This window comes from Glandiceps talaboti, chromosome 15 (genome assembly GCF_964340395.1).
Source record: "Glandiceps talaboti chromosome 15, keGlaTala1.1, whole genome shotgun sequence".
NCBI classification, from domain to species: domain Eukaryota; kingdom Metazoa; phylum Hemichordata; class Enteropneusta; family Spengelidae; genus Glandiceps; species Glandiceps talaboti.
This window is the reverse complement of record NC_135563.1, coordinates 21,538,694-21,556,832: the sequence shown is the minus strand read 5'-3', so window position 1 is coordinate 21,556,832 and position 18,139 is coordinate 21,538,694. Positions and strand designations below refer to the sequence as shown.

Genomic DNA, 18,139 nt, shown 5'->3' with positions numbered 1-18,139 from the left:
GCGATGATGAGTCGCCGATTCTCATCAAAAGCAACTTCTCGTTTGCGAATTGCAAGCGCATTGAGGTAGGCCCTTGCTATTGACAGCGAGTCCTCATTAAAGTCATAAGTCACTGGCCCTTTTGCATGCACATGCTGAATAAGACTGAAGACTTCCTGGAAGGCTGGTGTATCCTTGGAAACAGGACTCAAATCTTCCAACAAAATGTCTTTCTCTGGTGGACATGCGACTAGTAAATTTGCAAACAGATCATCAACATTGTCAGCACACATAGCTTGTATTACAGTTCTTGGTTCCATAAAACCTGTTATGTTAAAACAGGCCTTGTCATCATCACTGCTAAGGTTATCAGATAAGCAAGAAGTATCTCCTGCATATAAACCTGTGAATTTCTTTCTTTCAAGGACATGCTTGCTGCTCAGCATTTCAACTAGGAGACTCATCTCATCGGCAAAACAGAGTAACCTATTACCATTAGTGGTCAACAACCTGTGCATATCTTCCAACGTACTCAGATTTGTGAACAACTTAACAGAGTTGCTCGCTCCAAGTGGATTCACATGATTCTGTTCATTTACTTGTTCTTTTCTTTGAGTTGCTCTCAACTCATTCAGTAACATTTTACCAGCTGTATATGTTTCCTCTCCCTTTCTGGCTGCAATGGCAGTCCACAGGACACAAGGCTCTCTCCAACTTGGTGTGATGGTACATTCTGAGTTCTTGCCCATTAATGTAGCAGTGATGGAGAGTAAAGGAACTAGGAGGAATTCATCTGGACAACCCACAGCATTGGAATATGTCTGTATAAAGTTCATCAGTTGGGGTACCCTTAGCTGTGACCAGTCAATTTGGATACTCCAGGCCTGGGCTAATCTGGTGTAGTATGTTACAATATCTGAACTCTTCCCTGTCACTGCTGTATTGGAAGATCTAAACAAATAAGATTAAGAAGAAGTATTACAATATAAAGTATGTAACCATGGTTACTTGCTTCAGTGTCTGTGCATCCATCTGGTATTTGCACTATGATGCAATACTGAAAACATAATTACATACCTGTATGCAAAAAAAGTACAAAATTATTCCATGATGTACATCAAATCATATCAATGCAGAGTTCCATTTGAATGAATTGGATTGTTTTTGTATAAACAATATGACAACATCAACCCTATTACACGTGAGTGCAAGAGTACGTGCTTGCATTTGTGTTTGTGATGATCTCTGCTGACAATGACAGTGTAGTATAATGTATGGCCAATAAAGTGCATTTCATATTGTCAAATGTTTATAAAACAACAACACAAGTCTCATGTCAGAGAAGAAACTATCATTTTGGCTAGCTAAACATGACTTGTATGCCTTAGATGAATGTAGACATAAATTGACCTGAAAAAGTATTGACTTTATCCATACAACTTTTACCATATATGATTATCTTCTACCATAAAATCATGGTTTACTTACTCGGGATCAGTTCTCATCCGTTTTGTACCTGCATCATTGCTGAAGGAGTAATTTGTTGCCATAGAAACTGCCTGCTGTGACGTTGATCTCCTGTAGAAAGGGAAGGTTTAATTATTGACTTTATAGACACTTTCCAGTCTGTGGAAGCCACTATGACCTGGAGGTACATTGAATACAGGTCTCCTCCAGTGAATATACAATTAATGACACTGTACAACTGAGAATGGTACACTGCAATGTCTTGAAGAAACGTTGTTTATACTTTATACAGCCAGCTAGTTTCCTGCCATCCTCCCTTCCACCCCCAACCCCAACACACAAACACTTCCCTCCACCCTCCCTTCCATCCCCACCCCCACACACAAACACTATAAATACACATAGCCAGCCCCCTCCTGTCCAACCTGTCTACTGTCCAAATTCACTCACCCTACCACCCTCCCACCCCCCCCCCCACCCCCCACCCCCCCCCCCCCCCCCCACACACACACACACACAAACACACTACCACTTTATCAAAATAAATGTAATTATGTAGTTATAACTACAGGGTTTTTGTGGTAAAATAAATGACACCACAATTATAAAGCAAGGTAGTTATTAAATTTGCAATACACAATACAATACACCTAAAGATAACATCTTGTGTATGACACTATTTCTATAGGCTCTAACTGGTCACCAAATGCAAGCAAGAAAATTGATCTTCAATAAAACAGGAACAAAAATAGAATTTGAAGATCATAGTACAGTATACAGTGTACTTTTCCAAATAAATGTCTTACCCTTCTCTGTCCTTTGGTACATCCTGCAGACTAAACACTTCTTTCTGTAATAAAACAACACCAAGAATTCACCATCATCAATAATATAGGATACGAGAACCCCATGAAGTGTGAGTACATGTGGTGGTATACTTGGGGTATTTGAATGAGTGCTCTCAGTGTACTCTGTGGCCATACTTTCACAATTACAAGTGCAGTGAGTGAAAGTGCAACAGGAAACACCAGAAGCACAAGTGCCAATACCCATGAGTACCCACACTGGCACTCATGTGGCATGAGGTTCTCTTATTATAATACATATGTTTATCAGAAACAGCAAATTTCCATAAATATAATACTGTACAATCGTGCTTTGTGAACAACAAATGATCATGCTCTCATTTGCATATCATTTTCATGCAGGTATGCAATAGTATTTTCTATATTGCACTGTGTGCACACTAGTGCAAGTAATCACTTATGTAAAAATATAATAATAAAGTTTACTTTCTTTACTTTATACATTCATTGGTATTGTGATAATAGGGTTAATCTATAGACACATGACAAAATAGTGTATGCATGCTGTAAATAGAGAAACAATATCATTCAATAATGAAAACAATATAGTTACTGATGATTTATCGATTATCTAAAACATATAAAATGTACCTGTTGTTTATCATCAGTGGGTCATATACTTACCACACTAGAAAGACCTTTGTTTTTAGCTCTCAGTTCCGACAATGTATTCATATACTTACCACAACAGGAAGACTTTGTTTTTTTGCTCTCAGTTCCGACAATGTATTCATATACTTACCACAATAGGAAGACCTTTGTTTTTTGCTCTCAGTTCTGACAATGTATTCAGCATATATTGTATGGGATCATCTGGTCGATCTTGAAGCAGCCTGTTCATCAGATCCTGTTTCAAATCAAAAAAAAAAATTATTCTTGACAATTTCACTGGGAACCACTCTTGTAGTGGGAAATGTATGGCAGTTATTTTTCATCTGCACATCTGTTAATTTTATCATTTGCTTCTTAGCAGTACGTCTGTCTCAAAAATTATTATGAAAGGATGAATTAATATGAAACTCTGAGGAAAGGCTGCCTTTATGAGACAACAATCAATTGATTTGATTATAGTGGCAATTATCCAGATCACAATTTTAGCTAAGATTTTAGTGTCACCATGTTAAATGAAACAAAGATGTATATAACTAGTGGAACAGAAATTGATACTGTATAACTCCATTTTTTATAGTAATAATAGTAGTTATGTTATTGGAAACTAGTTTTTGGTTTTTGAAGCAACCCCCCCCCCCCCCATATCTTCTATTGTGGTTATGACATATTGTTGTGATTATGTCAGAAATATTACTTTAGAACTCTTGCCAAGTTACACTGAAATTTCATAAAAATACAACATTTACACTTTCAACTAATTATATATAACCCTGAATATTTATATATCACAAGAAAATTTTAAAAGATTAAAAATCAAAATGTGTACATTTTTATTTTTATGAGAGAAACACACTACGAAGTTTTTTCTTTGCATAAAATTATACTGTTTACAATTTGCATTTTTGGCCAGACAAGATGATCCACCCTTCCCCGTGCACACTATGGTTTCTCCCAAATTTCGTCTGCCATCTTTTGATTTGCATGGACGACAGACCAAATCATGCCATGGCCAAGTCACGTATAGTTTGGTGATATTTTCAAGTTTTGTGTGTTATAAATATATTAGAATTTCTGTTTGTTTGTAAATTGGGGTGAATTCTCAAGAAAACGAGGAGGAATTACCATTAGTTCATTCCAAAAAGGTCAAAGATATAAAGACGAACGCGGGCCATACAGGTGAAGTTTCTTGATTCGCAGTAGAATTTTCGCCAATTCACGATATTCTACTCTCAAACATGAGTGCAAAAAACTAAATTATATAAAACAAAATGTTATCAAAAAGTTTGATGCTCTCTGATTTTTTAGTCATGTGAGCATATTTTAACCTATAACACTTTTTGCGAGTAGTTTCGCGAGAGTAACAAAGAGTTTCTATAGAATGCTAATCCCGATATCATTAGCTAACGTTACATAGCGAATACGATGCGAACGTTTGGAAACGTTCGATACTCACGTTAAACAATCCATCTAAACCATGTCGTTTGATGTAATCATCTCCATGCGGAACGGTGGCAAGCCTATTCATCATTCATTTGAGTGGGAATGAGAATCAGGACGTCTAATTTACACGACAGTGGTGTGAAAAGTTTGAGAGTGGCAGAACTGTCCAAGGATTTGGCATCGAGAGCTCGCGAGAACAAAGCAACGAGGTCACTGATCGAAACCAACTTAGGCATGCGCAGACCCAATTAGACAGTTGAAGGAAATTGGCGACAAAGCACGGCACGTCTTCATCTGACATTCTCCAGGCTTCAGAAAATCATCCGCTTTGCAGTTGGCCGTTCGGATATGCGCAAGTCTATTTCAGTATATTAATACAAGGGGTACAGTTCTGAAAATAATCATGTATTGCGGAAAGAGAAGACACACATTTGAATCAACCGCCATTGTTGGTCAACAACACATGGACGATTCAAATATAAACATTTCACCGGTGAGTGTACGTTATTTATGTGTTTCAATCGTTCATCATTTTAGTGTCATTCGATTTGTCATATTTCCTCTCCTGAAGAAAAGTCAAGCTATGTAACATTTTGTTGCTAACTTCGGTTTAGTTACATCGCGCCTTGGACAGTATAATTACTCCAAGATCGCACAGACGCTGCCCCAGAGTCTGTATGTAAACAACTCAGCCAGCTGCTCGTCAGTAAGGCATTGTTGACATTTTTTGTGAGACCAACAAGCCATTTACAATAAAATATGTGTTGATATATTGCGTACATTTGGTGCAAATGTTCGCAACGTATGGACTGGAACGCGTGGTCCCATTCCACATTTCCTTCCACCTCCGAAGTCATTGTCAATGTCATGGCACAGTTGTCACCGTACTCGATTGAAGAGGTGATACATGATACTACTACTACTAGCATAATCAGTTGTATTAATTTATGGTCATAAAAGTGACAGACTTATCATCTTACACGACACTGCTTTCACTTATTGTAGCTATAGCTGAGGGCATAATTTCTGACACTCAAAAATGTACATCCTGAGTGTATGTATGTTCAGGCGTCACTGGACAATTGCGTATTTGAATATCGATTTACAGTGCTATTGTTTCATTATTATTAACCTCATGAGAACAGGACGCCGCTTTCCTGCAGATAAGGATATTTCTTCCTTTCATTCTACCTTGAGTTCATTGTCAATGCCAGCATAGACAGTGAGTGGGGGGGGGGGGGGCCTCCACTCTCTATGATGCCAGTAGAGCTAAACTATTGAAGACAGCTTTTGATGACTTGTTTTCTCTTGTCAACCGATTTGGTGATTCACAAGTAATAAATGAACAACATGACCCTTTGTTTTATAACTTTTAACCTCTAAACTATGTGTTAATGGAAACAGCTGGGAATCCTCAAAAACAATATATGGTGTAAATGAAACCATTGATACTAAATCCATTATGAAACTGAAAGAGTAAATCACAGTTCTGTTCACTTTGATATTTCACACATATAAACAGGGGTAGGGGGTCCGGTAAAACTTGCATAGATAGTTTATTACAAATAGTAAATCTAACCATAGATCTGATATACAAAACTTCATGTCAAGTCTATGATCACCATTTATGATAAAGACAAGGTATACAATAATACATATCATTTTATGTTTTGTGTAGAAACGTACCTGTAATGGTGTGTCATCACTGCCAGCTTTCCTACACAATGCAAGTGAATACCAATTTCCATATATGCAACCCCACACAACACCAAGTGTACCAATAGTCACACAGAACAGCAGTATTACTTCAACAACACAAGGTCAAGTTACTAGGGCAACCTGTTGTAAATGCAGCATCTGTACAGGATCTCGTACAGTGACGTCTGTGGAGACCATTCCTGATGGAATACTATCTAACTTTAATAACAATTGCAATATACATATGGAAGAAGTATATGACACTGAAATGGAAACAGACTGCCCAGTAACACCTCAGGTATTTTACATTTTGTTTGTTTATCTTTAAAACAAATGAACCAGAACTGAATATTTTTTTGTGTTGTGATATTGTGAAGAATTACATCTTATTCTACAAAAACAACAGTAACAATTAGAACTATAACCACAGGTAACGATTTTTTGGATTTCTAATATTATTTTCTTATTTTCTCCATATTTCAAATAAAGTTTTAAATATTGCCATCATAACTATTATTTCCTCTCACTGTTTTTTTCTTATTTCCTACCATTAGTAGTTTTATCAGAGTTTATGAACTTTGCATTAATTAGTAGATTGCTAATCCTACAACAAACTCAGCATTCTATTTGCCCAATTAACACATTGTGCAGTGAGTGCAAACATCTACTGATCTGACTAATGGAAGTACAAGGACCCTGTACTTTCCTTGTATTACATTTGTAATCATTCAAAATTCCATGGTTACACAAGATTTGCTTTTTTACTCAAAAACATATTTATTGAAAACATCACTGATATTTGAAATTAATTGTGGATAAACAAAATACAAGTGACTGCCAGTCTAAGCATCAATGTACCTGTTGACACAATAATATACCTTTACACTTACAAATGTAGCTAACACCTGTGAAGACCAGGAGCTGTATCAGATGCATGGCGGGTGAACCGGTAAGTATTTTTCTCCAGTTACACATGATAATAGTCTGTAAGGTATACTGTAACAGGGCGCCCTCACACATCGGTCAATGGATGAAGGGGGAGAGGAGGCCGGTGAAGGTGGAGCGACACAGTGTATCTTACAGTCTAATGTGACAACTACATTGTCAATACTTCATATTTCTTGCTCATTTAGTCTCTCACTTTACTCTCATTAAATATTGTCACAACATGTAAAGTCATACATTTCTGTTTATGAAATCATGTTAGCTTTCTAATGCTGTTATCATATGTAGTCATATTTTCTGTTATGCAATACATGTACCTTTCAAATGATGTCATTTTATGCAGTCATAAATTTCTGATTTGCAATCCCCATACTCCTTTTAATTGCTGTCACTACATGCAAAGTCATACATTTCTGAATTCTAACAGTTATCATCAGAGTTTCAAACCATTATGTGGAATGGGGCATGTAAGACTGCTGTGGAACATTCATTCTTTGGAAATTATAAATTATTTTGATTCTATTAAGTTTCTGTCTTTCAACTATTTGCTTGAAGCATGGTACATGTACATGTATTTATCTTCTCTATCCACCCGTCTTCACATCATTATCCTTATATTCGATCAATGAAAGGGGTATGCAGCATATGTCATTTAGTTTCAAATAACGTCATGATTTAAAATAGAAATACTTTCATGCTATATACAACTGTATGTCTTCACCTAGGAACCTATAGTATTCAAATATCAACTTGTCAACACAGAAATGGAAAAAATTTCCTATGGGCCCCTTGCCTTGCCAAGTGTTTTGCCAATAGCATTGATTTGACCTAGGGTACACATAGCACACAGCTGTTAGTCTAAAGTTGTTGTTTTCTCTGTTTTCATTCATTATATCATGAAAACAAATAGAAGAAAGTCGTAGATGAGGGGTCCCCAAGGAAATCATACCCAGGTCAGTACAAAATCAGAAAACATCTTGAATGTAAATTTTGATTCAAGAAAGAAATGGAGAAAACAAACCTATTGAGAAAATACTCTTTATTTGCTGTTGTTGTAGTTGTTGGAAAGGTTTCACTTTCCTAATATGAAAATTGTTGACTTTTGTATAAAACAAGACTTTTTCTAGTAGATAGCTAATAATCAGTATGTATAGTTCAATATGACATGTGAGTTTGTTTGCGTATTTCAACAGGGTCACATAACTCATATCCTTGAATGATTCACTGGTATGGTACATCAATAAGTATGATTGCAAGTCTTGAAGATTATCACAAAGACCAACCACCAACAATGCAGTTGTACCAGAACTAAGATTATGGACTTTTGAACTGTTTCACAAAGACCAATTGAACCACCAACAGAACAGTTGTACCAGAACTACTCTAGTGCAAACTAATGTCAGCATGGGATGACTTGTCATCAAGTTCAAGTCGTCGTTTCTAGACGATACAAGTCAAATTGTAGCACTGAACAACTAAAATGCTTTATGACATGTTTCACTATAAACATGAAGTCTTGCCTGTCGTGAATCTCAGTGTACACACGTGAAGTCAGTATGAAGATAAGCAAGTGTTGATACAAACTATGGGCTTCATGTGCATACAGTGAAATTCACAATACCAGTAGGTGTATTTTTTTCATGAACATTTGGGACACTTGCCAGGCAGGTGAAACTTATATTACCCACTGTCAATAGACGAGAAAATGTAGTACTGCATCTATGCTGTGGACACTTGCCAGGCAGGTGAAACTTATATTACCCACTGTCAATAGATGAGAAAATGTAGTACTGCATCTATGCTGTGGATTTACAAGATGCTCTCAAATTTTGACAATCTAACATGATGAAAACTGGAATCAATTAATATATGTTTCTCACCATATAAACATTCATTGATATATAATAAGAATATACAGCCCCCAGTATGGGTATTTGAACCTTCAGACTGAGAGTCACCAAGAGCAGATTGCTATCCAATCCTCATGCAAAATACCATTATTTGGGTCATAGTATGTAACTTTTATTGTTCAGAACTGCAACTGTGTGTGTCCATATTGAAAAAAGACAGGTAACGTGCAAATTTGCACTTAAAATCCAATCCAATGTTGGCACAGCTCAAAATTTTTACATCAGTATTTTCACAATATTTGCCGATTATATGATAAGTATATGTATCTCTCTCTTTAATGTAACTATTTGAATATGCAAATCAGATAATTGATATGCACAAATATGACTCAATCATCTGAGAGGGCTCATTGTGTTACTCAATTTCAGAAGTAGGGAAGTGATGTGATAGTATTGTTACTAGTATCAGACAAAGTTATTGCCATTTTGTACATATAACAATATTTTACAATAGAAGTTCTTAAAGAGGCGCAAGCTGAGTTTAGTCATTTATTGGCGTCATTTTTCTTCATTTTCAAAAGACACTTGCAGTATTGTACTTACTGATGCATACTTTACCATCACTTGCAATTTACTGAACTCAAACCCGGTATAAAAATGGACCTTATAAATACTCCGGTGACATGATTTTTCATACGTATGAAAATATTGAGTAAATGCCTGCCTTAAAATCAACTGTTCTAACAATGCCAAAAGACAACTGTAATTTCGTAGAAGTATACATGAACATTATACTAGAGTGGTTTGTGTCACACTAGTACAAAAAATTATGAACTCACCTTGTGATACTTTAATGAAATATTTACTTTGAAACTTGCATTATTACTTGCACCTACCGATATGTGTGTTCACATTTGCCGATCTGAGTTCACCAACCTATATGACCGTGATGTCTTTTACGTGCAAATACTGACATATATAGTACACATTTGCCAATTCGATTTGACCAACCCATATGACCGTGGTGTTTTTTACATGCAAATACTGACATATATAGTACACATTTGCCAATTCGATTTGACCAACCCATATGACCGTGATGTTGTCTTTTAAGTGCACATACTGACATATATAGTTCACATTTGCCGATCTGATTTGACCAACCGATATGACTGTGATGTTGTCTTTTAAGTGCACATACTGACATATATAGTTCACATTTGCCGCTCTGAGTTCATCAACCTGTACTTGCACATACCATGGAAGTATCATCCACTTCCTTACACATAACAATAGATATGTTCACATTTGCCGATTCAAGGTCATGAACCTGTGTATGTGCTCTAAACTTACATAACATAACAAATGCCAACCACCTAAACACCTCAAGTCACCCAAAAGTGGGATTTGACCATGTTGTAGCCATAGTATTTAGTAAATTGTAACTTTGTCAATCTTTGACTGTAGTGTGTATTTATGGATAGTTTAAAGGAAATCTCGCCTTTTATTGATCATTTTGTCAAGCACTTTCACACCTGAATTTACACAGCTAACCTTCACACTTCCATTTTTACTCAACATCTCCAGCAAATTGGATCAATCCTTCATTCAGATCTCGTTAGATACTGAAGAAGGACAAGTGATTTGTTTCCCCATCAAAGGTGGAAGAAGACTTGTGTATGACTCTTTGTCTCATCTGTGTTATTTTCAGTGATAAGAAATCTAGTTCACACATAATATAATTATCACCTCTTTTTCCACACAAAAAAGTTTGCAACTTCACAAAACATGCACTCATGAGATTGGGAAAGAAGAAAGAGTGCTGACTAGTAAAGATAGTTTAGTTAACTTTCATACTACAAGAATTTAATTGCAAAAGAGACGAGTGTTTTAATGTTAGCTGAACAAATTATTCATGAAATTATAATGCAATCAAACAAATTTCTTACATACATATTTCTTCAGATAAATTGTTGCCTGACAATGACACTCATACTTTTCAAAAATAACATTTCTATGTAAATGTATTTTAAACGTATAATATTAGTCTTCCTATGATACATAGACTTCAGAGTTGCTCTCAATTGTAAAAATAATTCACACATTTTGGACTGTGTTTCTTACCTTTCTTTGTAACAGCTTTAAATTGTAAAATTTGCAAATCATAATTTTGAAAGGATTAATGATAATTAAACCTGCCTGGAAGTAAAATGCCATTTCCAATTCTTCCTCTGACACAAAAATAACTGAAATTTTGTCCCTTGATCATCTTAATAATGGAGTCATTGCAAATACTTCATGTTTGCACTTTGCACCTTACTCAGTCCCAAGGGAGATTTCTCATTTCATGACAAAGTGCATACATTAAACTTTGAGTTTACTTCAAATAAATTCTGATTGCATATGTACGACTACCAGTGATTACTTGCACCTGTGTGGGGGCATACTAGTGGTATTTCCACTGCAGTGCAGCACTGAAAACAGTATTGCATACCTGTATGCAAATGAGAATGCAATCATTTCTTGTACACACGTACACGGTTGCATGATTGCAGTGTCATTTGTACAGATGTTTGCTAATCCAGATAAACATATGTTATAATACCAGAACCCTATGCTTGATGAGTGCCAGTGTGGGTTCTCATGTAATAATACCAGAACCCTATCCTCATGCAATCATTCTTGTACACACGTACACGGTTGCATGATTGCAGTGTCATTTGTACAGATGTTTGCTATTCCAGATAAACATATGTAATAATACCAGAACCCTATCCTCATGCAATCATTCTTGTACACACGTACACGGTTGCATGATTGCAGTGTCATTTGTACAGATGTTTGCTATTCCAGATAAACATATGTAATAATACCAGAACCCTATGCTGGATGAGTGCCAGTGTGGGTTCTCATGTAATAATACCAGAACCCTATCCTGGATGAGTGCCAGTGTGGGTTCTCTGGAGTATTTCCACTTGTGCTAGTGGTATTTCCTGTTGTACTTTGACTCACTACATTGATAGTACGACCACAGAGAACACTACAAGTGTTCAGACAAATATCCTGAGTTACACCACACTTACACTCACATGTCATGTTATTCTGTGATTACATTGAAGTTTTCAATCTGACAAATTTTATTATTTTATACATTTAAAAAAAAAATGTTTTTATAAAAGTTATGATGGCTTGAGACGATTTGTTTGGCCATGTGACTACTAAACTTTAAGTTGAAATAACTCAACAGTCAAAGCAGGTGTTTATTTTTTTAAATACTTTTGATATAATTTTAAAATTAAGTATCTAAAGTGTGTGGATATGTGTGGAAAGTAGAAAAAAAAAGTGTCCTGAATGTATAAAGCCAAAGCATAAGTTTTTATTGTAATATGAATACAACAAAACATTTTTTTAGAGTAAAGTCACTTTTTTTATGTAATCTTGGAATACTCTTATACATAAAGCTTACATTTTACATATAATTTTTTTTAATTATATTAATTAATGATATACTTTCTAGAACTAGATTTGTGTAAAATTTTGTGATGCCATGTTGTCCATTTCACTTGGTATAGCTATCAATAAATGTGTCCACTGCCTATCAAAATATTTACTCACTGTCTTCCAATGCTTGTCAGTGCAAGAATAGATTGTACAAATATTACTTTTTTTCAGAACACTGATTTATTGTACATGTATGCTAATTATGAGATAAGAGTGCGTGAACCTTTTCATTGCTAGAAAAACACTTCCAAATACGTACTACAGTGGAAAGCATGCTTTCAGCCTAAGATAATACAAACTAAAACTATTGTTGTTGCATGCAGTATATTACACAAGTGAGTTAGTGGGTGATAGCAGTGACTTAGTTCTGCAGTTCTAATAACCCTGTAATCAAGCATAGACTGATGAATCAAGATAGTGTTAACAGTTTCAGTGTTTTTAGCCCTCTACTTGCACTTCACTTCCACGAGATGTTTTTCTTCTCTGGTATCTTCTAATGCAGGGGACAGATACAATTACCATTGCACCTAGGCATGTTAAAACACATCCAGAGTACAGGTAACACACATTATAGCTCAGAGTTGCGTCATATATGAGGCCTATAAACAAATCAAATGAGGAAGTTGATGAAACTAAAATACTAGTTTGAGTCTTGGAGTATATCGTCTATTCACCTGCTAACAAACCGACTAGTAGTATACAGCACCAAACATATGACCAGCCAAATTTTGAGGCCCCATCCCATGTGCTCAAGAATTTTCAAGCCTATCCCCACCCACCCCTCAAGTAAATTCGGGCCTGTTCTCTTCACATTTGTTGGCAGTGAACTGTAACAACTGTTTCCCCCAGTGCTACCACATGGCACTCAGGCTTAGTTATGTTTACAAAAAAATAAATAAATAAATAAACAAGAAAACAAAAAAAATATATACTGACAAGCATCAACAAAAGAGTAATTACAAATCATATCAACTACAAGAATTAATAAGTTTTCCAAAATGTGAAATGGTCACAATTGTACGACGACTGATATAACCAATCATGGGTAATAAAAGAGATAGCTTTCTTTTCATGAAGGTATGTTCTCTACAATACATCAATGCAAGATTGTCATACAGAAAGAAATTGCTGTCTTTACCTGTTAAAGGTGACCCAATAAGTCCACCAATTCCACGAAACAGTTGACATAGCCCCTGGCTCTGCGGCAGTTTCTTAACTCCAATTAACTCTTTCAGGGCCACAGTTGACAGTGGATGGTAGACACCATTGAACAGTCCAAAAAGTCCATACATAACTGCTAATCCGATGTAGGTTGTTGTAAAAATACTGAATATATTGATTAATCCAGAGGCAAGAATAGCAAGACCTAAGCCTTGTGCTGCAGTAACGATCTTGTTGTCGATGATAACACCATGTGTAACACGACCAACCAGACTGGTAACACCCCAAATTGTTATTAATGTTGTAGGTAACGGTTGTGGAATGCCGTAAGACACAGCGCGGTCTGCAAGATATAGGAATGTGGGGAACACAGCTATCGAACTCAATATATAAGTACAACACATGACTATAAACAGTGGGTCAGAAAATAACGTTACATCAAATACTTGCAGAAATACTCGATAAAATTTGCGACAGAATCCGGTCGTAATCTTTTTCTTGGTTATAGTCTCTTCCACTTCAGTAGTAACCTGGTCAGAATCTCCATCGTGCTCTTCTAGTTCAATAAATTCATTTTCAGAAATCGACGTTGATGCTAACCCGGCTTTCTCACTACTTTCAGCCAGAACTGCTTCATTTATGAAGACACGTTTCTGTGGGGGAGGTCGAAATGCCAAACTGCACAAACATAAATGAGATGTGGTGGCCGAGAGCATCAGCATTGCTCCTCGCCATCCATACCTCTCAATCCAAAATTGACATAATTGTGGTAGGGCTATCCAGGCCACGGCTAATCCGGCAAAAACGAGACCATTGGCACGTGCGTATCTCTTTGTAAAATATCGGGCTGTGTATGACATGACAGGTGTGACTATCAAACCATATCCAAAACCAGTGATGACGCCATACGTGATATATAGGTGATGGACTTCATTCGCGAATGAACTGGCGGCAAGTCCACACGTGGCCAGAACACCACCAGTAAAGACAATAATTCGACAGCCAAAACGATTCATAAGACCAGCAGATAGGGGGCCTGTTGAGAGAAATGAAGATTGTGACTAAATCGTAGTGTAGTTGAAATGAAAATGAAAATAGCATATATAAGGCAGACAACAAATAGTTATTTAGTATAACAATTATCCATCAAGCAGTCGTGACGTGAGTGTATATGCCTAGCTCAGAGACCCGTCTTGAATCAAAACGTTATCTACACCGTGGAGGTAGATTCACAGTCCTTCTACCTCCATGCTGGTGTACAGAGCTTTTTTGGATAGTATCTACAAGATAAGTCTCTGCTGAGCTGATGTGAATTAGGGCGCCCGTACTTTAATTCGATGTTTCTCATCGTAACACCTTAAAATGAAGTGTCGAACAGTTACATTTTTAGAGTACGTATGAGTACGTACATGTTGGTGATACTCTCAATATGACTTAGAAATGACAGTTCCTATTAGGGAGCCTGCAGTATCTACAAGGGGGCGGTGGAAATCAAACCAAGGCTGTTGCATAAAACGTGACCCTCTCCCGATTCTGTTGTGCTAAGAAGGTCCTTTCAATTTCCTTGTATAACACATACTAGAACACTTTTTGAATGCAGTGTATATGTTCAGAAAGAAAACTAGAATGCATGTGTTTAGATTTAGAACATATAGTGTCTTTATTTGAACATATAACATAATTATGTTCAAATAGAACGCTGTTGACACATTGGCACTTTTTGAACACAGGGTATGGGTTCAGATCAAGTACACAGAATACACATGTTCTATCTGGAAACCAGACCAAAGTGAACACATGCGACGCGTCCTAAGTGTCAACATGTTTAGAGTGTACCCTCACAGTAATAGAGTTTAACATGCTTACTTGTTGCTAAGGTTACAAAATATGCAATCCCACTAATTCCACCAACTGCACCAGCTCCATCATCTTCAAAGTAGGCATTTAGACGTACTATGAATGGTCCAAACCCTGTAACACTGCCATGTGACAGAAGTAGACTGAAGTGAGCTGCTATTACAACCAGCCATCCCCAACCACCATCTGGTGGATCGTCTTCGTATTTGTACATTGGTGGCGCTTTGTGGCTGTTCCATTTCTCTTTACCAACCTTCATTGAAGTATATTACAGGTCTGAAACTGAAAAAAACACCGTTTTTCATGCTAGACTTTGAAAAGAAGCAATGTTGGTATGATATTGTTGGCGTTTTGTTTCGAGTCAACTGTCTTCCATAATTGTATTGTCGACATTTCAGCCCCTATTAGGTGATACCTCAAACCACTACAATTATTCAAAGACACTGAAAGGTGTGTATTGATGGAAACTGCAAAACTTACACACTGTAACATCATTAGCCCATATGGAGCATATTAAAAGAAAATTTAATTCGTCCTGTTTCAACAGTGCCATTTACATATTCTCTTTCACGGTCTACAATGTTTAATATGGCGCCCCTCCCCATCCTCCAGCTTTTCCTCTTTAATTATTTCAAATCATATATTAGAATAACAACATCTAAGAAAGGAAATTCAGTAATGCTACGCTGTGATGTTTAGGCCTATGTACTTTTTGTTATTCATGTTATTCGCATGCCACGGTAGTCAAATGTAATAACACAGCGAAAACCCGGGTTTCTCATCGTCGCAAACCACGGCCTGTTTTACGGCAACGTTCTTAACGAGCCACCGAAATGTAGTGGTATAAATAACAATTCTGGTTTGCGAGAATGAGGTTTCTGGTAACAAAGAGACACACACGAAAACTGTTGTTGTTTGACGTCACAGTGGTAGATTACACAATCATGTGATTTACCATGGTAGTCACCTACAGTAAAAAGATCTTGATCATGATAACGCACACTGTAAGATCTTGGAAGCCATCAGAAAAGCCACCAACTGTACTGTGGCCGTGGGTACGGGTAGTGTACAATTTCCACATTTTTGGTGGTCTGAGATACAGCAAATCAACGACCCGTGTATCAATGTGTCCAAAATAGTTTGTGTGTATACATGGATGTATTAGTGAAATAGTCAATGAAGAATCATATCACTAGACTAGAAGTTTACAAACAACATATGGACGTCTGTGCCAATAAACACTATGCATTTCGATATAACTCACCAGGTAATCACGAGCATTCGCGCTCACTCGCTGGTCAACATATGCAAACGTTTAGTAGTCGGGAATAGACCGGTACTTGGATTTGGAGGTATATGTTTTCTCCGACGTATTACCATGCGTTTATGAGATATAGTATAGGTGTATCCCACGGAGAAGTTAGTACTGACAGTACTGTACAGGGAAGCGGTGTGACATGTATGTCTTTAATACCACAGACAAGTAAGACTGTGGTCTTACGGTATTGCGCAACTCCTCATATGGTCAGAGCAAGCCATCATAATCATGATCCGAGGTCCAACCAACGCATAGTCTGCAAGGTACGCCGTGACGGGGCGCCCTCACACATCAGCCAACCCCTCCCACCGGCCTCCTCTCACCGGCCTCCTCTCACCGGCCTCCTGTGAGAGGAGGCCGGTGAGGGCGGAACGTCACGACGTATTTTACAGTCTCAAAAAACGAATATCGTGTCGGACATAGTCAAATAAAAGTTAATAAAAGTAAAATAAAAGTAACTCCAAATCAGCGTAAGTACAAAAATTGCCATATGAGTGCCGTGCTCTATTGAACTGATTATCAGTTGTAGACAGACAATCCATAGAGCGATTTAATCAAACTCTCTCCAGAAGTTAAGATGCAATAGTTGCCACAGCTACATGACAATACTTTGACTTATCTGTTATCACAGATGTCACCACTGGGGTCTTTAGGAATTGGGACTTGAACAGTCCTCATTAACTGTTTGGGTATAAACCATGTATTAAAATGACAGTGAAACACATGGATATCAACAAAGAAACTCTAGACGGGGCATTCTTAAGATATTCAGGCGTAATCCCATCAATACCAGAAGATTAATTACCAGCCATTACTTAAATCACATATGTCGTCTTGGCCATGGCTCACGTGTGTGTCACCGAATTGCTTGTTTGGGATAACAGGTGTAAAGTCTTTGTCAGTTATAGTCAAAATATGCCTAAAAAACTGTGTCAATATAGTTCAGTATAACTAATGAGTACAGAAATTTTACTCGTTAGCTGTACCCGCCGTTCCTATATACTTTAATATTTCGACTTTAATTATGCCACGCCGCATGTGTATTCACATACACACAGACAGACAAAAAAAGAACACATACAACACACCCAGTGACACATACCACTAGACACATACACACATAATACACCCCAATAAAAAAAAATAAAGTGTGTAGTCACCTAATCCGATTTTTGTCGAGCCAGACAGTGGCGACGCGACGTACATTCTGTTTCGGCTGAAATGGTACACCAGTTTGCTGTAGCTGGCAAAGTAAGCCTATATACGTGACTACTGGGCTTGTTCATCCCCATAAGCCACTTGAAAGGAATATACTCCTAACATGTCATATGAAATCATCATTATGGTGCCAGTAAATAAATTACACCGACAAAGAAAATAGATAGGGAAAAAGACTAACATTAATTTTCCTGAGGGTTGATAAAATAATTATCCATTTTCCACAT

General features: G+C 37.0%; 1 protein-coding gene across 1 annotated transcript; it reads right to left on the bottom strand.

The window, feature by feature from the left end:
* Positions 1–12,382: 12,382 nt before the first annotated feature.
* On the bottom strand, positions 12,383–16,890 carry LOC144446795 (monocarboxylate transporter 13-like). Its single transcript, XM_078136631.1, has 5 exons — positions 16,641–16,890; positions 15,386–15,658; positions 14,125–14,555; positions 13,497–14,070; positions 12,383–12,957 (listed from the first exon to the last, which is right to left on the bottom strand). The coding sequence occupies exons 2-5, from the start codon at positions 15,633–15,635 to the stop codon at positions 12,797–12,799; spliced, it is 1,416 nt and encodes a 471-aa protein (XP_077992757.1). The 5' UTR covers positions 15,636–15,658; positions 16,641–16,890; the 3' UTR covers positions 12,383–12,796.
* Positions 16,891–18,139: the final 1,249 nt, after the last annotated feature.

Excerpts from the sequence above, each read along its gene's own strand:
- LOC144446795 (XM_078136631.1), bottom strand. The coding sequence starts at position 15,635 with ATGAAGGTTGGTAAAGAGAAATGGAACAGCCACAAAGCGCCACCAATG. Across the intron at positions 14,556-15,385 it reads TTTTGTAACCTTAGCAACAA|GCCCCCTATCTGCTGGTCTT; the intron begins GTAAGCATGTTA and ends TTCTCTCAACAG. Across the intron at positions 14,071-14,124 it reads TGGCTGAAAGTAGTGAGAAA|CACGATGGAGATTCTGACCA; the intron begins GCCGGGTTAGCA and ends GAACTAGAAGAG.